Source organism: Amphiura filiformis, chromosome 7, assembly GCF_039555335.1.
Source record: "Amphiura filiformis chromosome 7, Afil_fr2py, whole genome shotgun sequence".
Taxonomy (NCBI): Eukaryota; Metazoa; Echinodermata; class Ophiuroidea; order Amphilepidida; family Amphiuridae; genus Amphiura; species Amphiura filiformis.
In genome coordinates this window covers 66,099,516-66,126,980 of record NC_092634.1, presented here as the reverse complement: position 1 = coordinate 66,126,980, position 27,465 = coordinate 66,099,516, and the positions used below count along the sequence as shown (strand labels likewise).

The window sequence follows — 27,465 nt, the reverse complement described above, 5'->3', positions numbered from 1 at the left end:
ATCCATGCATAAATGTTCGGGGTACTTTTATTTTGCATAAATTTGCCCTGAAACTTGGTCAAAGTGTTTCTAATATGTTTTAATGTATTATATAGTGAAGGCCAAGTTCAATAATAAACAACATGTTTTACATCCGACTTATTCAAAACAAGGTGGAGGAAAGGGCATTTTATTTTTTAGAGCAGAATCGTGAATACCCATAATTATAGTTATTCTAGCATACACTATGTCTGCACAAAAGAGGAGAAATCTTTTTATTTGTTATACTGACATATAGTACCCCCTTATTTATCTCAAAACATTCCTAAAGTGTTTCTAGTTTATTAGCAAGGCTATAGGAAGAATATTTGTTTTGTTAAAATAACTGACTTTCACAAAATACAAATTTAATTGAAGAAACCTCAACAAAGGAAACAAAGAAGACGTGAAACATGTTAATTTTGTTTATTTGGCCTAACTTAAGGGCTATATGTTTTACATCCTACAGCATTATCGTTGCTCAACAATGTAAAAACGTTTTTGTAACATTCCTAAAACATTTTTGAAAACTTGGTACAAATCATTCTAAACAGAATGTTATTTTGGAGTTGCAAAAATATTTTGAAAAACATGTTTGTCCAAGTATTTACAATCACGTTTTTAAAATGTTTTCACGACCTTTATATAACGCGACATTTAAATGTTATTAAAATGTTTTACGCTTTTATAACATTCCAAAAACATTTTTGAAAACTTGGTACAAATCATTCTAAACAGAATGTTATTTTGGAGTTGAAAAAATATTTTGAAAAAAAAATGTTTGTCGAAGTATTTACAATCACGTTTTTAAAATGTTTTCACGACCTTTATATAATGCGACATTGAAATTTTATTAAAATGTTCTACGTTCTTATAACATTCCAAAAACATTTTTGAAAACTTTGTACAAATCATTCTAAACATAATGTTATTTTGGAGTTGAAAAAATATTTTGAAAACGATGTTTGCTCCAAATATTTCGTTTTTATAAATATTTACAAATGAAGGTAAAATGTTTCTAGTAAATGGTTGAAATTTTAAACAGGGTCAGTCCATATCAAATCAACCAATTTTCTGAAAAGTTCCCAGGTGACCCTCTCAGATTTTGATGAAATTCCATCAGAATATTCTTTTGTGGCCACAATGATTGTGACCACAATGAACCCATACTAAAATTTGGCTTCATAGGCCATGTCGTTTTTTGAGAAATGGCCCTTTGAATTTTGGCCCCCCCCCCTTTTGGCACTCGCGAGTGTCATTGGTGATTTTACCAACTTTGGTGGCTCATAACTTCTTGTTCTGAACAGATATAAAGCTGCAATCTTGGATTCTAGCTAACCTTATGTCATATTGTCAGAATCTGGCTCTAAATTTCAGATATCTGCTTTCCTTTTTAAGTTATGAGCACCCAAAGTTGGTCATTTATTCAACCGCAAGTGTGATTTTGTCATTTTGGGGGTCCCCTGGTGTCAAAAATATGTGGTCATATGACTCAAATGTCATAGATACATTGTCTATAGGTACATATCTAAGCCCACAAGCAAGTTTGAGCAAATCAAACCATTAATGGAGGAATGGGCGGTATACGAAGTTGGGTTCAGGTGAAAATTTGCTGGAGACCCCCCTCTTTCAGACCAATGGTTGACCATGTTGACAGTTGAAACATGAATTGAAATTTACAGCCCTGAAACATACTTGTTTCTAGGTAGGTCTCATAAGTATGTTTCAGATCTGTAAATTTCTATTCATGTTTGCCCCAAATATTTCGTTTTTATAAATATTTACAAATGAAGGTAAAATGTTTCTAGTAAATGGTTGAAATTTTAAATGTTTTTGCTTCCTAAGACTATGTATTTATTATCAATATCATGCCTTATACTCTGTTTGACCAAACTTCCTATTCAATCATGAGATGGAAATTTGTTTTTAAGATGTATCCGGGAGTTGTATAACACTTTCAATTTTCATTTCATCACGCTCTAAAACAAACGATTTCTTATGTATTACTTTGTTTCGTGATGAAAATCGTGATGTTTTATTTCATCACTCACAAAAAATTGATTTCTTATGTATTACTTTGTTTCGTGATGAAAACCGTGATGTTTTATTTCATCATCACGCTCTAAAACAAACGATTTCTTATGCATTATATTTGTTTTGTGATGAAAATCGTGATGTTTTATTTCATCACGCTCTAAACAATAATTATAGTTACATGCATTTTAAGAAAAAATCTTATTAAAACAGTATGTTGTTTAGAAAAATGTAGAAAGTGATGATGATGATGATGATGATGATGATGATGATGATGATGATGATGATGATGATGATGATGATGATGATGATAATGTCTCCAAAAGTGTCCCGGGTTTTTTCTTGCCCTAAATCGTGCGTATATCTATAAAATAAGGCACTTCAATAATCAATAATCAGTCCCGCGACGGTCTCCGCTAACTAGCTACTAACTTGGGTTATGGGCGCTGATTTTCATGTTCACTGTCACTTACTCATCAGCGAAGTACGACCCTTTGTCAATCACCTTCAGTACCCCATTTCGGCATACTATATAAGAAACTCATCATGATGATCGAACAGAGAGTACTTTAAATGTAGCTTGTAGGCCTACCGTTTTCGTGTGGCATTCTTCAGAAGTGAGCGGTCCGTTTACCAAAATTTTCGGTCAAATCTCCATTCAATTAACACGGGAGTTGGCTAGCTATGCCTTGCCCTCACTCACTATTTTACCAAAGTACCAAATTTCTGAACATCTAACCTATAGCTGTAATTTTAGGTCATGTACTTTTAATATTGGCCGGTTAACCCTAACCCTAACCCTACCACAATATACTGCCGGCCATTTTGAAAAAGTCCACTGAACCAATGTATATACATTTTATGCAAAAAACCGGCAAAAAAGCTTTCCGGATTCGGTTTCAGCAGCCAAAATGGCTATAGAATCCACTCGTCTAATAAATGATTTGCAAAAATGCTATCATTTGCCCAGGTACGGTATTGTGCAAAATTTTACTAAACAGCAGAGTAAAATCTTTCCCTTACTCAACACCGGGTAATTTTACTCAATTCATGTGATGTTTGGTTTATAATGTGATTTTTGGTTTACATTGTGATATTTTGGTTTAAAATGTGATTTTTGATCAAAAATTAGTTTTTGGTCTAAAATGTGCTTTTGATCAATAATTTGATTTTTTTGTTGGAAAAAAATCAAAATGTGACTTTTGGTCAAAATTAATGTGATTTTTGGGTTGGAAGGTGTTTTTGGTCAAAAATGTGATTTTTTTTTGTATGTATGATTTGTTTTCCTTTTCTAAAACATCTTGTTTTAAAATTGGGAAACAAATGATCATGACGTAGATATTCATTTGTTTTATACACATTACCCACCTAAAAAAATGCGGACAGTCCTATATTGCATAATATGTATTTCGATTGAACATCTGCATTTTGTACCATTCAAAGAACAGTAGTTTTAGCTAGTAGTAACTATACAGTTAATATTGATGAGAATTTCAATAATATGATATTGGAATTAAATTCATAGTCCCTCTTTAAAAATAAAATGTTATCAATTTCAGACAATTGAGGCCCGATTTAAGGGGGTACTACACCCCTGGCCAATTTTGTGCCTATTTTTGCATTTTTCTCAAAAATTATAGCGTATTGGTGAAAAGTAAGACATGTAGGCCTATATTATAGGGGCAAGGATTACAACTACTGCACTGAAAATTCAGCAACTCAAGCCAAGTAGTTATTGATTTATTGATCAAATATTGGGTTTCCCTCATTTTTGACTGTAACTCCACAACTGTTGTCTGTGCTGAAATAAAATTTCCAGTGCAGTAGTTGTAGTCCTTGCCCTGTAATATACATATCTTACTTGTCACCAATGCGCTATAATTTTGGAGAAAAATGCAAAAATAGGCACAAAATTGGCCAGGGGTGTAGTACCCCCTTAACCCTTTGAATACTAACGGCGACTCGAGTCGCCGTTAGTTAAAAGTTTGCAAAACAGTTTTTAAGATATAACTTTTTTTATATTCTAAAAATGCCATTTATTTCTTCGGTTAGCGATTTGATCGATTTTTCTCCAGAAGAAAACCCTAGTTGGAGAAAGAGTGAATTTCCAAGTATCAAAGATGCCATTCGAGAGATTCTGAAGTGCAAAAAGATGAATAATTGCGAGGTTCCAAAAGACTTTCTCTTGACAGAATTTGTTTATCATTGTCTAGACGAAGAATATCATGCATTTCAAAACCTATCGCAAACGCGAGAGTTTCTATCGAACCCTGACTCCGATGACACCTCCTTACAAGCAAAAGAAACGCTCAACCTACACGAAGCCTGCCAAAATTTAATGAGTTTGAAAAATGATAGCAATTTTGGGTTTCTAGAAGAAAACTTGATTAGACAGACCAACAAAATTGTGAGAAAAAATCTTCCGTTAGAATTTGGCGAAATAAAGCCCGGAGAGTATAGTCAGGCTCGGAGGTTTACAACGTTTATGGGTCAGAGACACGAGTATCGCATGCCTGAAGATATGGAAATGGCGGCAATCAACATTGTTGATAGATTCAATAGTTTGTTTATTCAAAGCAGGGAAGATCCTGACGAGGAAAAAAGATTGTTGAATACCTTCAAAGCTTGTGCATATTTTGTAGCCGAAATGCTCGAACTGCATCCTTTTTCGGATGGAAACGGAAGAACCGTAAGGCTGATGGCAAGCTACATACTTTCTTCATTTTCACCATTTCCGACTCCGCTTTACAACATTTTTAGCGAATCCAGCAAGGATGATTTTACAAGGGCCGTGATTTTAGGAAGAAGTGAATCACCAGCTCTGTTGACTACCATGATGATTGAATGCAATCTTTTCTTCTGGAGACAACTCGTAAAGCAACAAAAACCCGCCTAGTATGGAAAGGGTTAAGGAAAGTTAAAAATGAGAAAGAATCCTCACTTTGCAGTTTTTTATGTTTCTTATTATTTTGTGATGATAAAAGTAAGGATATTTTAACACTTTAGAAATTTCTCGTTTGTTATGTTTCTTATTACTTTGTGAGGAAAAGTAAGGAATTTTTGTATTACTTTGGAAATTTTTCACTTGTTATCATCATGTTTTGTGATGACAACAGTGAGAATTATTTTCATCATTTCGCCAACTTCTCATTTGTTATGTTTAACGTTTCTTATTATTTTGTGAGGAGGAAAAGTGAGGATTTTTTATCACTTTGGAATGTTTTCATTTGTTATATTTCTTATTATTTTGTGATGAAAAAAGTTGTTCATTACGACGCCAAGTTTTTCATTCATTTTTAAAATTATTTTGTGATGAGATACGTGAGGATTTCTATCACATTCGAAATATAATTAGATATGGCACGATTTGGGGGAGAAATTTTGGCACCTATTTTTTGGACATCATAATATAATTCATCACTTTTTTCATCACTTTGAAAACAATATTACAAAATGCAATCAAACAATATCAAGGCATGGAATAATAATATTAAATTTCTCAATCCATGGGCTTAAAGCAACATTGTACATTATACAGAAAATTATACAGTAATTTCAAAATCTTTTTTCCAAACAAAATAATGTGAAACGTAACAAATGAAAAATTTGCGAAGTGATGAAAAAATCCTCACTTTTGTCATCACAAAATGATAGAAAACATTAAAATCACAAATATAAAAGTAGTAAAAATCCTCACTTTTTTTCACCAGAAAAATATAAGAAACATAATAAATAAAAAATTTGCAAAGTTATGACAAAATTCTCACTTTTTTCCTCACAAAATATTAAAAGACATAAAAAATTCAAAATGTGCAAAGTGATGAAAAACTATCACTTTTCCTCACAAACTACAAATAAGAAACATAACAAATGAAAAAAATTACAAAGTGATGAAAAATCCTCACTTTTGTCATCACAAAATAATAGAAAACATTAAAAATCAAAAATATAAAAGTAGTAAAAATCCTCACTTTTTTCACCAGAAAAATATAAGAAACATAATAAATAAAAAAATTGCAAAGTTATGACAAAATTCTCACTTTTTTCCTCACAAAATATTAAAAGACATAAAAAATTCAAAATGTGCAAAGTGATGAAAAACTATCACTTTTCCTCACAAACTATAAATAAGAAACATAACAAATGAAAAAATTACAAAGTGATAAAAAATCCTCACTTTTTTTTTCAAAAAATATTAATAAGAAACATACCAAATGAAAATATTACAAAGTGATAAAAATTTCGGGTTGGTACAATTTGTGACCCTAACTTCTCATACCCGCCTTTTCAACCTAAAAATTTCAGCCAATATGGTACATATTTTCTAATGATTTAAGCAAATTTTTTTTTTTTAATTCTCAAAAACCCAACTTAACTAAATAACAAAAACTGATGCTAAACTTAAAATGTGTATCCATTATTTAAATTCAATCAATCCCGGAAATTAAGCATGTTATTAAAACCCTAAGCCACGATGGGTAGATTTGTTTTTGATTACCCAGATCAGCTATAATGCGTATAATAAAGGCTACTGCATGGAGGTGAGGTTTATGACCAAGAAATGTAAATATTGACTTTCCCTCTGTGTGTGTCATCACATGAACAATTACGTAATCGTATTGACTTTTGTTGAACCATGGTTGAACTTGTTAAAAGGTCAGTGAACTCATCATCACTCCTGCCAGAGACCATTTTCTCGAAAGTGCCCTGTGCAAGGCAACATGATTCAGCTTTGGCCCTTCAGATCTGTAACCTAACTTTTCCAAGCTGTCCCAAATAAAAACCCCTTTAAAAAGGGATGTGCTGGGACATGGTTGTTCACATTGAGTAACTTTATATTTCTTTTTATAAAAAAAGTCTGAATATTTTGAAGTGCAAAGATTCGGTTGGTTCAAACCTGAAAATCAGGCACTTTTTCCCAGATACTGATGATTCAGTTGGATTCCTTACAACAGTTCCATTCCGATTTGTATACTTTTATGCTCAATATGTTGTTACTCCTTACGTTCACTAACTTACAGCCCAATACGAACAATTTTAAAATATGATCCCTAGATGACCTATTACCTCAAAACATTTTCACTCACTTGATGCCCCCTTACACAGATTATTACCACTAGGTAATGTTTGACATTGAAATTTACTTTTACAAAGGAGGGCAATTTCCCCATCGCTTTATCTAAATCAACAATGACCTCCTTTGACCTCAAATATCTCCACTCACGTGTTGTCCCCCTACTCAAATATTATTATCACCAGGTTTGGATGGCATGAATTGGAACCGACGTTTGCACCTTAATTCATAGCTCTTTTTTTTCTTTTTTTTTTTAGGATTTAAGCATACAAAGTAACAAGCAAACTTTCAAGAAATATATTGTTTTTAAGTACCAGTATATATTACAGGCCTACACAAACTGAACCCCAAAATAGCACCTTTAAAGCCAATAAGTGAATGTTTATTGATAATATTCGTAGTAACAAAATCCAATCATTACGTATGCTCTAATGCTACATTCTAGTTTTTACAAGCCGACGACGAACGTCGGCTTGTACTGTCTTCTTGGCGTTCTTTACAAGCCGACGACGAACGTCGGCTTGTACTGTCTTCTTGGCGTTCTTCTTCTTCTTCTTCTTCTTTCTTCTGTCGACCACATTCGTACGTATAACTCAGTCACGGGTTGACGTATTTTAACTAAACGTTGTCAGAAGGACCGTTGGCATTGCCCGCACATGTCATATGACTTTGAACTACGTGTGACCTTTGACCTAGATAAAGAGGTCAACAATGTGATTTTTCTTCAAAATGTATCTTCTCCTACAAACAACATGCGATGATGACACGGTTTGGTCACATGACTCGTCTATGGTCGGTGTATATATGGTGTTCATTGATAAGGGGTCAAAGGTCATTAAGGGGTCACTTCCTGTTTTTAGCTGAATAACTTTAAGAATTTTTATCTCAAAAACTAAAGATAGTAGAATTTTTTAATTAAAATCGGAACAATACATTTTGTCGGTGTACATAAGGTTTTTTTTCCATTGAGGTCAAATGTCATTAAGGGGGTCAAAAAGTCAATCAAAAATCTAAAAAAATCAAAATCCATGTATAAGTTCCGATTAAGTTGAAATTCACCAGGAATCTTTCTTATGACATCCTAAGCGCAATGCAAGAGCAGTTGACCCCATCCGTGACCCAAGGGTCAAGTTATAGGGGTCAAAGGTCAAATTTCGAAATTGGTCCAATCGAGCTCAAATTCAACAGGAATTATTCTTACGACATTCTAAACATGTTAAAAATATTTATGACCCTAGGGGTCAAAGGTCAAATTTCTAAATTGCTCAAACTTGACCCATCAACAGGTCGGCTTGTGTGTCATGTCTCGCATGACAATTTCTATATAGCTCTTGTTCTTTCTTTCTTTCTTTCTTCTGTCGACCACATTCGTACGTATAACTCAGTCACGGGTTGACGTATTTTAACTAAACGTTGTCAGAAGGACCGTTGGCATTGCCCGCACATGTCATATGACTTTGAACTACGTGTGACCTTTGACCTAGATAAAGAGGTCAACAATGTGATTTTTCTTCAAAATGTATCTTCTCCTACAAACAACATGCGATGATGACACGGTTTGGTCACATGACTCGTCTATGGTCGGTGTATATAGGGTGTTCATTGATAAGGGGTCAAAGGTCATTAAGGGGTCATTTCCGGTTACAGTCTGAAAAAATTGTAAATAATATTCAAAAAATCACTGTATTTACAAATTACATAGCAGAGTGTCGCCATTAGCACACATGCATTGCTACTAGACGGGGTCTTTAGGATGCCTACAGTTTTGGGGTCAAAGGTCATTAAGGGGTTTATCAAAAAAATTTTATCTCAAAAGATAAACAGACCAGAATAATATAACCATCATACATGAATCAGTGTTCACTGATGTATGCATGGTATTTTTATTTTGGGGGTCAAAGGTCATTAAGAGGTCACTTACTGTTTTTAGCTGAATAACTTCAAGAATTTTTATCTCGAGAACTAAATATGTTAGAATTTTTTAATTAAAATTACAACAATGCATTTTGTCGGTGTACATAAGGGTTTTTTTTTCATTGAGGTCAAAGGTAAATAAGGGGTCAAAAGGTCAATCAAAATTTAAAAAATCAAAATCCATGTATAAGTTCCGATTAAGCTGAAATTCACCAGGAATCTTTCTTATGCCATCCTAAGCGCAATGCAAGAGCAGTTGACCCCATCCGTGACCCAAGGGTCAAGTTATAGGGGTCAAATTTCGAAATTAGTCCAATCGAGCTCAAATTCAACAGGAATTATTCTTACGACATTCTAAACATGTTAAAAATATTTATGACCCCAAAGGTCAATGTTTAGGGGTCAAAGGTCAAATTTCTAAATTGCTCAAATTTGACCCATCAACAGGTCGGCTTGTGTGTCATGTCTCGCATGACAATTTCTATATAGCTCTTGTTACATTTGTGTCATCATAAAAATAGACCCAAATATTTGAAAGTGATGTGTGCATCAATAGCTTTTGATCACCATCTTGTTACCAGGAAATGTACACAGGCCTAGGCCTATCTTATTTCCAAGCAGTGATCTTGTTAATTTATTAACACAGGTCTTCCCTCAAATAACTATGCTGCATGTTGCAGGGTCAAACATGTTACATGTAGTTGAAAATTATCCAACATATATTTGATAACAGACCACCACAGACAGACCACTATCTACATGAAGAGATTAACATGATTAAGGAACATGCGTATTCATTGCTCACTACTCAGCAGGTAGCTCTCAACAGAGATACAGGCCATACATGGCAGATACTGAACAACAACAAAGCATGTATGGTACCCGGTGTGTCTGCCCATAGAACCCATAGCCTGCCAAGCTCAGTGTGCTAGTGAAGAGAACCATCAAAACTTCCTAGTCTAGATTCAGAAATATTATTTTCCTAAAACATATACCTATTTTACCTTAAAATGCAAAATCAACACAATATTTCTGATATCTGCACAGGCTAATTTTAGTATTCATGTTTGTCATAACCATTTTGATAATTTGTTTGCAATATTTTTACAAGTTTCCGTTTTCTTCATGAATTACTAATAGAAACAACAGAAAACAGAAACCAAGCAATAAGTGCTGGGTTGCCACGGCAACCCAGCACAAAAATCTCTTTTCCCGTGAAAATTTGCTATCAATGCTAAAATGCGAAGGGGGATACCGGAGCCAGGGGCCAAAATTTCCACATCGCATCGTTCAACTAAAAACATTAATTACCAGGACAAATGCGCGCGAAAAAATTGCAATGAACAAAATAATCATGTGCCATAAAATCGTGCCAAAGCCCACCCCTATAGCCAAAGTCATCCTTAAAGAACTAATATCACTTTCAAAACATACTGAATCTTCAATTATTAGGGGGGGGGGCTGAAAAATATGTAGGGGGGTTATAACATTTTGGAGTTCTGAATATAGGGGGGAGGGGGCTGTAAAAACTTTAGCAACATTAGTCCTAAAAATAAAGAATAGCCTGCAATATTTTCGTAAATGTTCCGGTATTAAAAACCAAAACAAAAGTTCATTCCAGATAAGGGTATTTGATACAGTTAACATAATTTAACTACGTCCACGCCTAAACGCAAAACCTGCTATTTTTGAACTACGTCTGCGCCGACTGCGCCGACATAAAAACCAAGACCTACGGTCCAAACACTGAATGTAGCAGCAAAACACTCAAACACTTCTGGTATCAAACACAAAACAACATACCATCCCAATTCAACTTCAACGGGGACAAATCCCCCTCCAACACTGCGTCCATGCCCCATTGATAAAATCACCCATTTTAATTACGACCACACCCAAAGCCCAAACATGCTAAATTTCGACTACGTCTGCGCCGACATTAAACCAGGACCTATACTTTGTCCAATTTACATGTACCAACAACAAATTCAAACACTATCAAACACAAAACAACATCTTGTAGGCCTACTCCTTCAACGCCATTGGGGGACAAATCCCCCCGCAATACAATACTGCGTCCACGCTCCATTTTTAAAATCACTACTTTTAACTACGTCCACGCCCAAACGCAAAATCTGCCATTTTCAACTACGGCTGCGCCGACTGCGCCGACTTAAAAACCAAGACCTATGGCCAACATACTGTTCATGTACTGCTGCCACCACATTCACACACAATTTAACATATTATACTAATTCAACATCATGGGCACAAATCCCCCAAACACTATGTCCCATTCATAAAATCACCAATTTTATCCACGTCCAAGCCCAAAGCCCAAACCTGTTAATATTCAGCTACGTCTGCGCCGACTACGCCGACATAAAAACTAGACATAGAATTTGTCCTAGTAGGCCTATACATGTACCAACAACTAATTCAAATACAAAAAAAAAAAAAAATACCACATCTTGAACTCCTTCAACGGTATAACGGGGACAAATCCCCCCGCAATACTACGTCCACGCCCCATTTATAAAAACCTGTCAATTTTCAACTACGTCTGCGCCGACTGCGCCTTGTTAAAAACCGACACCTAGGGCCTATAGGCCTACTCCCGAGTAGTACCAGCAAACATACTTCCTTTGTTTCATCTGCAACTTAAATAATGCATCTACGCTGCATTGATCAACCCGCCAATTTAAACTGCGTCCACGTCAAACGCCAACTCTGTCGGTTTTTCGACTACGTCTGCGCCAACTGCGCCCACAAAAAAACCAAGACCTATACTTAGTCTCCAGAATAACACACTCACAACATTACCATACACAAATCATTAAAACAGAATACCCCACTCAAGCACAAAACACCCTATTCCAATACATACAAACATGTTACAACTTTATACAACTATACCCCCGAGAGGGGTATTCTGTAGTTACTCCCAATATTGCAGACAAGTTTACCAAAATTGTTTTTAAACATTATTATAATCCTACATGTATTTTAGATCGACGTCAGAAAAACTCGCCGTTCGGCGTGGTGAAAACTCGCCGGAAGTTCGGCGTGGTGAAACTCGACCAGTATAGCGGGCTCCTCGACCAGTATAGCGGGCAAAACTCGCATTTATGAACGATGTGGCTTGCCATACCCTATATTACCCAGCACCAGCAGACCCTTGAGCTAGACTCAGCTGAGAACTGGAATGTGCAATGTCATCAAGGACAATGACTGGTCACAGAAACCTGTTCTTACTGTCAGTTGGAGTGTCATTTGGCCATTTGGCATGTTTAGGTCCGCGTGTCGGGTACTGGTACGTCTTCTTTATCTTCAATTGGAGATGGTTCCCACTTTTGAACTCAGGTCTATCTGTCGAAATTCTTTGTTTTGACGGCATAACCATATCACATAGATGCTTCCAATTTCAATTGGGAAGTAGTGCGTGCACTTTCTTGCATTGGTATTTGACAGGTTTTCTTCCATTGGGACTGTAAGCTCAATGATGATAACTGTTTTGGTCCTTTCAGAATAGATGGTAATATCAGGACGTTTTGCAGTCTCTGTGATTATTGGAAGAAATTCTACTTGCTTATGTTCCTCATCCATCAGGAATTCCCAGTCATTGGCCTTCTGTAAGAGGTTTGTTGGAGATCTTTTTGGAAGAGGCAGTGCTGGATTCCGGTAGGTTACACCATCGGCAGTGCGGAATTTGATAGTGGTCATATAGTTGGTATCTTCTGGAGGGAAGTACGATTTCTGATTTGCCTCTTTAATGAAGGGTTTTTCAGTGTCTGGTCATGTCTCCAGTTGTATCTACCACACTCTGCAGAGAATAGCTGCATCCATTTGAGATATGGAATATAGTACAGCTATTATGATGACACAAATGGCAGGATCCAAGGTTGGTCTTTCCCCAGAGTCTCAAGTTGGTCGTGGATGGCATTGACATGGAATGATAGGAGCTCTGGTATCCATACATACAGGAGTTTCTTCTCTTCCAAGATGTATCTACTTGCATGGCAGAGTCCCATCTGAGCCATTGTCCTTGTTTGGCGCAGCCATACAGGCACACAAGCATGTCATCGTCATCTACATATTTTACCAAACTAGTAAGCATTTCCTGTGTTTCCTGTTCAAACAATTCTCTGGGGTCTCAGTGGACTTAGGACCAGACTCTGGTCATAAGTTAGAAGAGGTGAGAAGACAGGGTAAAACCCACAGCACTTCTAGAAGCTTACTTCTGTTCAAAACACGTGGAACTGATTTATGAACTTTTAATGAACTTTTAAGTGAAATAGGTCTTGGTCAGAGATCACCGTCCATTTTGTCAACTCACCGTCATGTCTCTCTCGTTCTTGTAATTCCTGCATCAGGTTGTCATTTGAGTTGCTTGCCATTTTGGAGTCGCAAACTGCAGTATCTTCCTCTCGGCCTGTATAACAAAATGCAAATTAAAGCGTTGTAAGTACAAAGAGTATCAGTAGTTAAGTTAATGACCTGCATACTGGTTGTTGGAAGATCTCTAATCCTAAAGTTATGAAGAAAAAAAATGAAATGAATTATCTCCGTTTGATACCATCGACAAACCTCATCAGATAACCATTAGCGCATTGATAATAATATAGGATGGGCAGGGGAAGTACCTAAGGGCTTGTTTCTCGAAGCATGGCTAGTGGTCAGGCTTCCTAAGCCATCAAGCTTAAGCCAACTTAGTCCTATTATACCAGTGCTTACAATTTCACATCGTACATCACCTAGAAAGATAAATCAATCAAATGGACCCACTTGGTATGGCTAGCCTGCTGGCTTAGGAAGCCTGACCATAAGCCAAGCTTCGAGAAATCCTTACCAGACGGGGTCGAACAATTTTGTACGGGGTTGAACCGCGCAGCCTTTTGAGTGCTGACTTTCTTCTATACCTACTTTTGGCAGATTTTGCAATTTTTATCAAAAAACAAAAACATCCAGATTTGCCTTAATTGGTGTCTTTTGTCCACATGCGTCCAATTGGGCACATGGATCTCCACTGAAAACCCACCTATACGTAGGTACCTCAAGTATCCTTCTGTGGAAAGTGCGATCATCTGTGAATTAAGTTCCATTGCTATAACAATATAGTCAAGTGTCCCTACCTCCACAGCCCATGTCCTGCTTATTTTGATAACAATTTGGGTGCAAAATATCCATGATAGCAATACGACCTGCAGCAAGCCACGTGTCTTTCCTTTTTATTTTTTTAAATTTCATATTAGGGAAATTGGGCTACGCGATTTTATGTATGTCGTGGGTGGTGTATTCTTAAATGAAATATTTACCCCATTGTCAGTTTACAATGACGGACTTTGTTTATAAGTCTAATGGTGTTTGTAGTTATAAAACGAGCAAGAAAAGCGTCACTGACTGTGCTCCTTGTAATAAGGACTTGTAGCCAATATATTTTTTTATAATTCACCCATTGCATGGTGCCGCCATATGCGAGGAAAGCCTTGATCTGGCAGAGCTTTTTTCGGAATTAATTTTTTGCGTTTCAAACTGATATAGTTCGCTTAAAGGGGCATTTCGTGATCCACAGCCTCATCCCCCACTTTTCTCAAAAAAGTTGAGATTTTTATATCACTGGAAACCTCTGGCTACATAATGTTTATGTACAAAATATTTCTTGCAGATTAATTCGTTTAGCAAAGATATCGTGAATTTTGAATTACAACGCATTGTCTATGGAGCAGTGTACACATAATCATGCATAACTCGCGAACGCAAAATCGGAATCAACTGAAATTTTGGGAATAGGTTTTTTTCGTGGATATCTACTGAAAAATGACATAAATAGAGGATGCTAGGATCACGAAATACTCCTTTAAGAAAGATATTTCCCACCTCTGTAAGGCACATTGTTAGGTCTATATATTATATTTTTGTCAAAATATCCGTTTTGATTTCACCTTTTTTCACTTGCGACTGTCAAAATGTCCAACCAGTACTTCATTTCTAATATAACCAGCAGAAATAATCGGTAATATTTCTATTGTGGCTTACAAAATCATCCACCCGGGTACATTCGCGAGTGAAAAACTGAAAATTATTGATTTACATTTGGCCGAGAAAATTAATTTTATATTGAAAAGGTGTAACTCAAAATGTTTGCTCAAGACATATCTTTTTCCATAATGTTGTTTTCTGTATTTGATCATGTTTGCTGTTCTTTTTAATATGCTTGTTGCGCTTTGTAGCCACAGGAAAAGGCGCATTATAAATTATGTTAGTTAAGTTAAGTTAGTTAAGTTTTCTCATTTCAACACCAATTTCGATCGTTTGTATTGCCTCAGTAAATGACTGAGTGAGCCTTGTGAGGCCGGTCGAGTGCAGCTCCGTCGGAACACGCTTTTCACCCGGGGGGGCCACTGGTCATTGACAAGGGGGTATCATGCGTGGCCATGGAGTTTCAAAAAGCACCCTAAACAAGTATGTGCAACGACTGAAAATACACCCCTAAATAAGTATAACAAGTGTAATATCCTACCCTAAACAAGTTTTGGCGTTTTTTTACCCCTTAGCAAGTAAAACATATATTTTCGACACCCTAAGCAAGTAATAGGCCTACTTGAAGCTCCATTTTCATTGATTTCTTTAATAGTAGGCCTAACTCAGAATGGCTCTGCTACCAGGGCAGAATATGAGCTATTTTAAAATTACAAAATAAACGTTACATTATTTTAAGCTGATTTATAGTATCAGAGAGCCTAAGAGGGAATTAAATGAAAAGAAAATTTACAAAACTCTAACTAAGAAAAAACAACACGAAGAAAAGAAAATAGAGAAAAAGAAGTCAAGAAATGTGAAATTACTAGTCTATAGTATCATTTTTGTAGGCCCTATTAAAGTTTCGACAATTTAATCTCCATCCTCCAAATATTTACTGATTATTATAGACCTACAAATCATGTTTCAAAGTGAGACAAAAATCATAAAATAGTGGTCAGATTTTTTTTTATGACCTAGGCCTTATTGCGAAAAGACGAAAAGTGCATAATATTAATAATTTATTTTAAAAGCTTAAAATGACAACAATTAAGGCCTACTTCTGGAAGGAATCGGATGAATAATAGTGGTATTATTTCATAAGTTGAATAAAGTATTAGGATGAAAATAAGTCGGTAAACAGCGACTGAGATGCATGGTGCTCAATCAGTTCAGCCAAGACTTGCAGGATTCGTGTATGACTGCAGAATTTGATACCAATCCAAAAACGTATTTTAATTCTGCACCATATCCATCTTACCTTTTAATATTCATTTGATGTTTTCACAATTTATTCAAAAGTTTAAAATTTGTTTTTTAAATAAAATCAAGATCACTTATTGTGACAAAATTCTGACAAAAATATGATGCTTTTGACGATAATAACATGCATGTTTTTATTTATTTATTTTGTGGATAGGTCACAGGTCAACTCAATCAATCCTCTACCGTAGATATTTGTGGTTAAATAATTGTATACAACATGAAAATTAGCTTGAAAATCTTTATTTTTATCCATAATACAAGATAGAAAATTCAAATAATAGTAAAAATATTTTAAAATGAAATGAGAAACTTTGGACTTTATAAAGGAGAATTGAAACTCTTAAAATCAGAGTATACACGTGCTGTGCATGTACAATGTACTGCATGTGTACATCACCATGAATGTTGTAGGGTTGTGCATGTAGCATTGAATGGGTTAATGGAAAAATATTAACAGGCCAGCTGGGCGAAGTCGGCAATCTTTATGGACTAAAACAGAGACTGAACTACACAGTCAAGTCTAGGGATAAACATGAAGGACATGAAACTTATGAAGGACTGGTGTCTGGACGGACCCTAAATACGTAAATCTGTTGTGAAAAAGATACCCTTTTCTCTAATTTCCATGTTTTGACACCCTATTCACGATACGTACGTACAGTGCCTGATCGTGAAAAAAGACCCTTTTTACGTGATTTTTTGGCCACGCATGATACCCCTTGTCAATGACCAGTGGCCCCCCCGGCTTTTCAATAAGTAACCTTAAGCCTAACCCTAACCCCCTAACCCTAACCTTATCCAAGCAGCAAAGTTCATTTCCAATGAAAAAGCATTATCCTACGGATCTGCAGTTGACCACCGTTCTGAGTGTCTACGCTAATAAAATGCATGAAAAGAAGCACGTACCGAAAGAAGGAAGTAATGGACAAGGCCAGCATGCCAGTGTCGCATACAATACAGGTCTACTACAGGGTGTCCCAGAAAAAATTACCGGGCAAATAAATTTGGACGTAAGTCGAGAAATAGACATCAGAATCCACAAATCTAAAAATCAACATGTAGCCCATCTTATTCTCCATCTCATACGCTAATTTTACTGGAATCGGTTGACTGATTGCGAAGAAATGAGCAATTACATAACGCATGCGTCAATTCACTTCATTCCAAGTTTGAGTCATTCAACACATGCGCACTAGTGGCTAACTGTTAACGGGCTTCATATTTTGCTCGGTGAAATCCTTTTCATTCTTTTTAAACAATCTGTTTCTTGCAAAACATTTAATTAGGTTTTGTTCAAATTTGAAAACCTTCACGATATTGAAAATGAAAGCTTGCATGTAAGATGATGCTCGGTACTTGTAACACACATTAATGTTTTTGGATTATTTCCACGATATTGTAATGCAAAGTTTAAATCATTTAAAACTTCAACATTAATGTTGCATGGTATCAAAATCACACGTAAAGCTGTAAGCACTTGATCATTATCATTCTTGGCTCAAATGTTCTTTGGAAAGTTAAAATAGAACATATTTGCACAACCTAAATATTTAAAGTTGGAAAGCTTCCAATTGCAGAAATCAAAGTTTTCTCGGACAAACTGTTATTCATCTTCAGTGAAAGCATGAATAACATAACCCCGTCGGTTTATAAAATAGATAATAAAACTAAATTTAATGAGATACACAAACTTAAGGAAACGGGGAGTGAGTATGAAAAAGGCGCCTGTTAATCAAACTTGGAATGATCGGCATTGATGCGCGCATTATGTAATCGTTAATTTCTTCGCAACCAGTCAACCGAATCATGGAAATAAGAGAATTATTCTCTTATTTCCATGACCGAATCAAATAAAATTTTCGTATGTGATGCACAATAAAATAGGCTATGTAATGTGCTACATTTTAAATTATTTGATTTTGATGTCTATTTCTCGACTTACGTTCATTTTATTCACTCGGTAATTTTTTCTGGGACACCCTGTATACTAAAAAATATTGATATTTTGCAGATTTGCACTAGGCTATTTAGAAAAATGCCACGCAATATACAGTAGGGCCTAAAGTGTGAAGTGACGAGTGTTTGACGAATTCAAGTTTCATGTATGGTGGGCTGAGACCATAATACCTAAATTTAGGTATTATGGTCTCAGATGGTGGGTCATTCTTCGGTAAGGTCAGTCCAGCCACTTTCAGGAGTCATATACCGTAAAATTCCGTCTACAAGCATGTCTGTAAACGAGGTTTTTTTGACACAAGAGACAAGAGGCAGACACTCTTAACAAAAACGTTATTTGGCGTTTGAACAACTATATTACTGATAAAGGCGGCTGTACAAACATGTATATTTGTAAGACCAATCTATTGCAATGTTTTTTAGAAGGGTATTGGCCTTTCATATCTTTCTTTAAAAAACCCCTCGTTTAGAGGCATATATGCTTCTAGACGGAATTCTACGGGGTTTCGATTTTTCAGCAGTTGTTTAGTATTGACGTTACTTTTATATCTTAAAACATTAAAATATTGAAAGAAAGATTTTCGAGAAAATTGCTTGTACAGGGTGTCACAACCCCCAAAACCGCATGTCCCGATTGGGGGGCCATCAAAACTTTTGATGCTGATAGGCCGATCTTTTAGTGGTTATCATCAGCATCGTAAAAAACACCGGGAATTACAAATTATTTATTGTATATTGTAGAAAAAGTTATTGTAACACATCATTCATAACAAGGAGTAAATATGTCTAAAATTTCCTGTCCCGATGTCTGCGTCATCTACCGTCACGAAAATTTAGAAGCGCCTGGAGAAAGAGACTAATTTTGCAAGGTCATATATTTGACCCCGAGAGCACGAGTCAAGCTGCAGTCAATTCATTTAGACATTTTGCCCTCATGTTGGCGCCAATAATTGTTAGTACAAAAATAGGCCTACTTACTCTGAGTGGGTATAATTACATGGTGGTGTACCACAGGGAGCTATCATTGGACCTATTTCCTTTTTAGGCATAATCAATGATGCGCTCACTGAGATTGATGACAACAAGATGAGTGTTTGGAAGTATGTTGATGACCTTAAAATAGGTCAAAATAGAGCCATCGATGATGTCACAGTCTGGTAACAGCAGTGTTTGGAATCTCTGCATGAGTGGTCTGTCAGTAACAAACTTAAGTTGAATCTAGTAAATGCATCATGTAGTTATTGTTAACTACATGTATGCACACAACACAGGGGCACTCACAATAGGCAATTGACCACTACTGGTAGCGCTGTGTTGTAGATATAGGAGATGAACTAGTTGGCGTCATATATGAAAAAGTATACAAGCTATGATTTTAGTACTTGGTCTATGTTTCAATTACTTATTCTTTTCAAAATATCTGAATTTTCAACCTGGTACAAGCTTTAATAACGGGGGACCATACATTTGCATGAGAAAGAAATATACCATCTATACTCCCGTGTTATTCCAATGCACCGCTTCACCGGGCCGCCCTGGCTTGGCCGCATTTGCAAGAGGGGTGTCACGAAACCGTAAAAGGTACACATTTAGTACTTTCTGTCAATCAAGTATAGTTTATTCACTACATGTCAATCTTTAAATCATTAGCATAGTCCTTATAATAACGGGGACCGCCTTGATGAGTAAATGATAGCAATCCATTGAAAAATATCCCAAAACTCGGTCAGTTGAGCTCCGCCCGAACGCTCATTGGATTAATATTATCACGTGGTAATAAATTTGCATTGGACAATCGATTACTATAATGGTTTGGTACTGCATATTTCGGTTTAATCTTCTGTGGCGGGATGGCCGATTGAGAAAAAGGAACAGGACGAGCCTTTGTTTCTATTAAAACGGTCTCAATGTGTATTTTAAAGGGGCATTTCGTGATCCACAGCCTCATCCCCCACTTTTCCCAAAAAAGTTGAGATTTTTACACCACTGGATACCTCTGGCTACATGTTTATGTACCAAATATTTCTTGCAGATTAATTTATTTAGCAAAAATATCGCCAAATTTGAATTTCGTTCTGGTGCACCAGAACGAAATTACAACACATTGTCTATGGAGCAGTGTAATACACATAATCATGCATAACTCGCAAACGCAAAATCGGAATCAACTGAAATTTTGGAAATAAGCTTTTTCGTGGATATCTACTGAAAAATGTCATAAAAAGAGGATGCTATGATCACGAAATCCTCCTTTAAATGAAACCTGGTTAGACTGGAATTTGATTATGAAAGTCAGGTGGCCGGGTTGACACCAGTTCCCAAAATGGGAACACGAAAAGTTTTGTATTGAGACGTGAGCAAGTCGTGGGGGCAGAACCCCACCTTTGATACCTTTTAGTTACAAGCAGAAGTGCATCTAAATAATTCTTCACGTAGGTCGTTCCAATTTAACTTCAACAGTACTTTATTTACTTATTTCCAGACTACATGTACAACATACAAGACTCAGTCACACCCCTATCCTATACTTTAGCTTCCTACTACTACCACTACCTCTGCAATACTACACAGCTAGCACCCTCTCTCATCTGCAGCAAGGACGAGAATGACATGCGGGAACCCAGCCGGCTAGCACGTACGGCGCGCTGATTGGCTGACGGTTAATTGATTGATTGAATCGCACATGGGCAGTAGCGCCCATTAAATGACGTAATGCAGAAATGAAATTTTAAGGAGTACTACGCGATTTGGGTAGGAAAATGAAAAGGGGATTACCTAAAAATAATATTATGTGTTGGCTTGATTTACCAATACCGTTTCACTTCACTAAGCGGGTTTATGGCTGAAAAGGTCACGGTGAATTTGCCGTGGACAAACTGCACTATAGTGCGACACATTTTGGTATCAGTTGAGCTTCGGTGCAATTGGGACGGAGATGACGACAGTGACGGAGATTGCATTAGGTGCAGAAAAAGCGTGGGTTAAATAAAATAATATATTAGGCCTATAAAGTTTATTAGAAATTTTGTAAAAGTTCGACGCCTCAACGGGACCCGTAACGCTTGCGCGAGGCAGGGTCTGTCTGAGGGCGTAACTAGTTGTATATTTTTACTGATTCTATGCTGGCATTTTCTTCGGAAGGGGGTGGGTCCCAAATATACGGGGGGATCATATGATTTTTGATGACCAAAATGTAGGGAGACACAAGATGACCACAGATAGTGTGTTTATTTCAATTCAAAAGACTGATTTCAATACAATTTCAGCCTGTTAGGGAGTAAGGTGTATCGGTGGTGGTGGGGGGGTCGTAAAATTTTGTTGCCGAAATAGAGAGGATGTCGCAATTTTATTGACACCGACTTTTTGTAAATTTGGGACCCTCCTTCCGAAGAAAATGCCAGCCCCCTTGTGTACAAATAAAATGTCCTTCCGGTTTCTACGCCTTATTAAGGTGTAATATTGAACGAAAAAGTGCCCCAAAATATATGCCTCAAATCAATTTTAAAATAACTTTGCATAGCTTTGTGCAGTCAAATTATTATGTGAATTTCATTTAATCGAAATCAGTTTGACATTATTAACATCTTACCTTCAAAATATCTGGACTCTGAAGTGTTTAAACTTGGTCTTTCGTGTTAAAATGGCGCATTCTGTCATATACCCGATTTTGAAAACTAAGCCTACTTCACAGTTCAAGTTTCGAAAAAAATGTGCAACAACCCGAGAGATGCAGTAAAATAACGTATAACCATTTGGCTATTCCAGTTAAAATCCACACACCCCCTATGGAAGACATGACCTTAATCTTCTACACATTTGTAGATTTCAAACAGAGTAAAAAATTCCCACCTGAAATTCACACTCCCTCTGTTGAAGATCAAGGTCATGTCTTCCATACGGGGGTTATGGATTTCAACTTAAATAGCTTATTTGCTGTGAACTTTGATGCATTGTGCTCGGTGAAGGGAAGTGAGTGCCTACTCTCTCTTTCCTGATGATATACTCTCACTTCCAAATGTAATGGAAGATTTATGATATTTATATTATTTTCGTTAAAGGAGCACTAAAGTGATCCTATCATCCTCTTTTTATGACATTTTTCAATATAGATATCCACGAAAAAAACTTATTCCCTAATTGTTTTGAACATAACATATAGCCAGATGTTTCCAGTGGTATTTTGAGAAAAGTAGGGGGGATGAGGCTAAGGATCATATGGATCAAGAAATGCAGCCCCTTTAATATTGTTTCTTTAGTTAGTGAATTAATGTATGTCATTTAAAAAAATTAAATTTATGTAATTGAATTTGAAAGTTACATGTTGCGAATACGTCCCATTTTAGATTTAGTTTTCCATAATTTGTGGTGTCTTTTTCATGTTTGAATGATTTTGCATGCTTGGGTGTTTTTTTCCATAAGTATTGATGTTTTTGCCAACGGCCCTAATATAGGGCGCAATTCTAAGGAAATTTTGGACTGCAAAAGAGACAACAAATTTTAAAATGAAAAAATGGGTATTCCCAGGCTAGAATTTTATTGATAAAAAATGGGAATTCCCAGTTAGAGAAAGATTTCATAAAACTATTGGGAATTCCCCAGGCCCCTAAAGAAGACACTCGTGTAAAATTTGACCTAAACTTTTGGGAATTCCCCATGTCTTCCTTAGTATTTTGAAAAGAATATTTATTTAAAAAAATTGTTGATAATTTATTCATTTACTCAGGGGTGTGAGTGACCTCTATTGAAAAAAGAGGAACTTTGTTCAAAAGAGAGGAGAAAAGCACTGAAATATGCTCAAAATGGGCTGAAAAAGCTGAAATTTTGCCTCAAAGAAATTTCCAAAAAAGAGGAATTCAGCTTAAAAGAGGAGATTTCACACCCCTGTTTACTGTATTAAAAATTTTTTTTTTTTTATGGTCTACTTAAAATTAAAAAATCAAATCAAATTTAAAAAAAAACACAAATTAAAACAACAACAACAATTTCTGGAGATTTCTCATTGGTGATTATGCTTCCTTTGAATTTCTGCTGAAAATGCAATATTTGTGGGGAATTCCTTTATCTTCTTTGGAATAGCCCTTGGCCCATAGTAACCAAATTATGCCTTACTTATACCGGGTGTCCCAAAAAAAGGTTACACGTAGATTTTTGAAAATAATCTAAGTTAATGTTAGCAAATATAAATATACTTTTCATGACATAATCTATGTACCCTCTACTAGTAACCCTGTGAATGTCAAGTTTACAACCTACGTACTTAGTCCGCATTCCACGCATTCCTGAGCAAGCTCTTTACGTGACATAATGCCACACGATGTTCGTTATACCACCGTCACAGTCACCGTGCATTTGGCGGGGCACTTGAGTAGGCCCAGCCATAGCATGACAGATGCAGTATTTTATTCTGATAAACAAAGAATAAAACTTTATTTCAAGAGTTCTGTCAGAAAAAACAAACAAACGAAGCAGCGATTTCAAGTCAACATAATCCAAACAAGGTCTAAATGCAATTGTTATTCATTTCACTATGTTGATGGCAGGAGATACAGCGTGCGGAATTACTGCTTTCACCAAAAACGTGTTCTTCTCTAATGACCATCTTCCTTTATTTGTTATCACCAAGAGTCAAGAAGTTCTAAAACTGATTTATTTTCAGTGTACAATATCTAAATTTTGTTTCTTTTATGCAATAAGTTCAACAATGACAAATAAGAGAAACATAAAAAGTAATAAATACAAAATCTTAAAAAAAAGGTGTGTTCACTTTTGTTGTGCGATATTTTGATGGTTAGGCACTCTTGACAGCCCTGTCATCATGCGCTCATAAGTTTGGTTGCTTTTAAGATACGGAATTAAAACTAAGCAAACAGTTACAAGAAGAATCAATAAATAATATCTAAAAAAATGACATTGTTTTGTTGTACCGTCACAAAATGCGGTTCATTTTCTACATGTAACCTTTTTATGGGACACCTTGTACTTAGAGAGACGGCTCATTTGGGATAAGGCTGTATCAAGCTAAAATAACACAAATCCACACACAATAATCCTGTTTAGATTTTATTATGTATTATACATAAACATGATTGTTTTTATTGTATATATAGACATGATACATATATGGGTTGTAATAACTATAAACTATAAACCAGGGTTGGATTTCCATACATGTTGATAGACTATTATTTATACATGATTACATAATGTATATGGATATATGGATCTGACAGCAAGTATATACATGATATATAGTATACTTTTGATACACATTGTTTACAATAAAATAAGATCAAAAGAGGTGCTCAACAACAAACTGATGCTTTCTACTAATATTGTGTATTCAGCAAAATAATGACAGAAGGGATAGTACACAAATGAATTATTGAAAAACAAAATACCAAATTCTTTAAAATCAACTGTTCAATATCAACATTACTGAAAAGAGCGTTTCTATCCGGAGCAAGGGTTATATTAACCTATCACTTCTAAACTATTCACAGAACTGAATGAACACAACATAATATTTTCTATTTGTTGCTCTCAAAAATAATTATCAGTGAACAGGAGGCCTGATTTACATAGTAGGTTAACAGAGCAGGGTAACATCTACTGATACATGTTATTTAATTACCTTAATTACGTTATCATATCTGCCAACATTGGGAAGTCAGAAATAGGTCCACTAGAGTCACCCTTCTGTCTAAGGGTAACACTGTGGTGCAGCTCCATGGAACTGAACCTCCAGTATTTTTGGTATTGTTTTTTTTTTAGGATACAAGTAAGGCTATACGTCTAAAATCATCCAAATTGATGAAGAAATGCTAGAGAAAATCTCTTTAATGAGATGTTTTTTGTGTTGTACTTATGGTATAGCTTACCGTCATCAGGATTTTGAGAAAAAGTGTTGCTACTTTTTACTGCCAAAAAACTCAAAAATATACACAGGTCCTATAAAATATGAACAGTTGGCAGGTTTTACGGCATGGGACTCTTTTTAAGGCAGCCCTTGGAGGGACAGTGAGTCACCCCTCCCCTTTCCATAGACTTGGGGCAGTGCCCTGGGCAAGCACTGGGCAAGCACTGGGTACCCCCTTAGCCTCCCTGGTCAGGGTCATGGCGAAGACCAACGGCGGATCTAGCGAGCTAGCACCAGCAGTTAGCATCGGTAGTGAAGGTGGATGAGTTACGACCTCCAAAGTCAACGGCAGTCCACTGGTGCATGAACAGAGGAGAAGGGAAATGGTGGTCATCCTTAGTCCACCCTGTAGAAGGCTACAGTATTAGCCTAGAGGTAGAGGGTGGTCATGTAGTTTGGTGTGCTAGGCTATCGGTCGGAAGGTTGTAAGATCATGTCATTTATCCTCTATCCCACTCATTATTATTATCATTATAAGCTCAATTTACCAGGTTGCCTGTATGACCCTGTCATTATACCACATCCAATTGATCAAAGACAAGGAAACCAGTATCAGTTCCATATCATATTACATCCAGATTCTGTATTATATACATGTATGTGTGTATTGCGGTACATACATTATGTCTGTATTACGGTACAGTGCATAACAATTACTCAAATAAACAAAACTGAACATCAGTACAATTTACATGCTACTTTGGTTACAACAATTACAATCAAAATTTCATTATGGAATATTTGGGGGTCGTTAATTGCACAAAAACCTAAAACTCTAACCCTAAACACACTTGTGTTAAGGGTACACAAAATCATGTCAGAATGTTAAACAACTTGAGAATAGTAGCCATGTGTATGGACCCAACCTTAATCCAACACCAAAATCTCTTCGTACTAAACAAAATTCTTAATCTAACCCTAAACCTAGCCCTAAACTCTTTGGGCAATGGCCACTATTCTGAAGTCTTGCAAAAATTGTACATACCTTATAAAAATCATGATTATATGTTAAAATAATAGTCTATTCCAGTTTAAATTAATACACCCCCTATGGAAGACACAACCTTTATCTGCCACACAGGGAGTGTGAATTTCAAATGGGATTAGCTAAATGGGCGACTCCATTTGAAATCTACATACCCTATGTAGGAGATAAAGGTCATGTCTTCCATAGGGGGTTTCAATTGGAACAGCCCTATACATGATGGAAACCCATAATTGATCATAACTGAATAATCAGTTTGTCATTCTCATGAAATTTACACCAACCTTAAAAACTTAGAACTTATACATGATTGCACATGTTACCACAACTTATCTTATACTGCATAAGTAAAATTTAAAACTCAAAAACATCAAAATCATAAACTTTTTAAATAAAACATCGTTAGTACAACAACAACTTTGAAATTCAGCATCAAGCCATCAAACTATTCTTATTAATACTATTGATGAAATGACACAAACTAAAAAAAACCCACTAAACTTGTACAGCACCTTACTAGTATTGTCATACATTGGGCCATTCCATTTGAAATTCACACTCCCTGTGTGGAAGATTAAGGTCATGTCTTCCACAGGGGGTGGAAAGATTTCATCTGGAATAGCCCATTTATATTACAGACATTACAGATCTGATGCATAACCATCAGAGTGGACAATGCTGCTATAGTGGTTCTAAAGTGGCCTGGCCAAATGGCAAACATAAAATCGTGACCAATTTGATGGAGACAAAAATCTGGCATCAAAATGTGTGTGACCAGCTTGAGTGATGCATTTAAAAGCCATGGTTTGTGTACATGTACACACTCTAGCATGGCAGTCGTCACTATGGATAACAATTTATACTTACAGACAGTAGCAAATTTTGAGTTTTTACTGGGAGGCAATAGGGGGCCAAGAGTTCTGACTGGGAGGGCATTTGCCCCCGTGCCACAACTGCTTAAAGAGGGGGATTTTTGCAAGTTGGCCTACATATAATTGTTGATCGTCTCTGATGGTACAGTTAAGCAACATATTTTGTACATAACATATCTGATAATCCCTATCATTCTAAAACAGTGATCTGCAATGGTACTGGGATAACATATTAAAATAAGTATTCTATGCTTCAATAATACAGAGCATGTCTCGCTTGTTATTAAAACTTAACCCTCTGGACACTACTGGTCATCTAACAGCATTTCTGATTGGTTGATAACTTGAAATGCTCATTTCAATGGCCAATTATGACTAGGCTTTAAACTATTTATGGTCAAACTTGCGTTTG

The 27,465-nt window shown here is 36.0% G+C and overlaps 1 protein-coding gene across 1 annotated transcript in view; it reads right to left on the bottom strand.

The window, feature by feature from the left end:
- Positions 1-21,971, bottom strand: part of LOC140158019 (NACHT, LRR and PYD domains-containing protein 12-like) — a 43,266-nt gene extending 21,295 nt beyond the window's left edge. Inside the window, exons 1-2 of the mRNA XM_072181267.1 lie at positions 21,870-21,971; positions 13,377-13,472 (exon numbers count right to left, since the gene is read on the bottom strand). Coding sequence (XP_072037368.1) covers positions 13,377-13,437 — 61 coding nt within the window. The 5' untranslated portion in view covers positions 13,438-13,472; positions 21,870-21,971. The remainder of the gene's footprint in view (positions 1-13,376; positions 13,473-21,869) is intronic.
- Between the last annotated feature and the right edge of the window lie 5,494 nt (positions 21,972-27,465).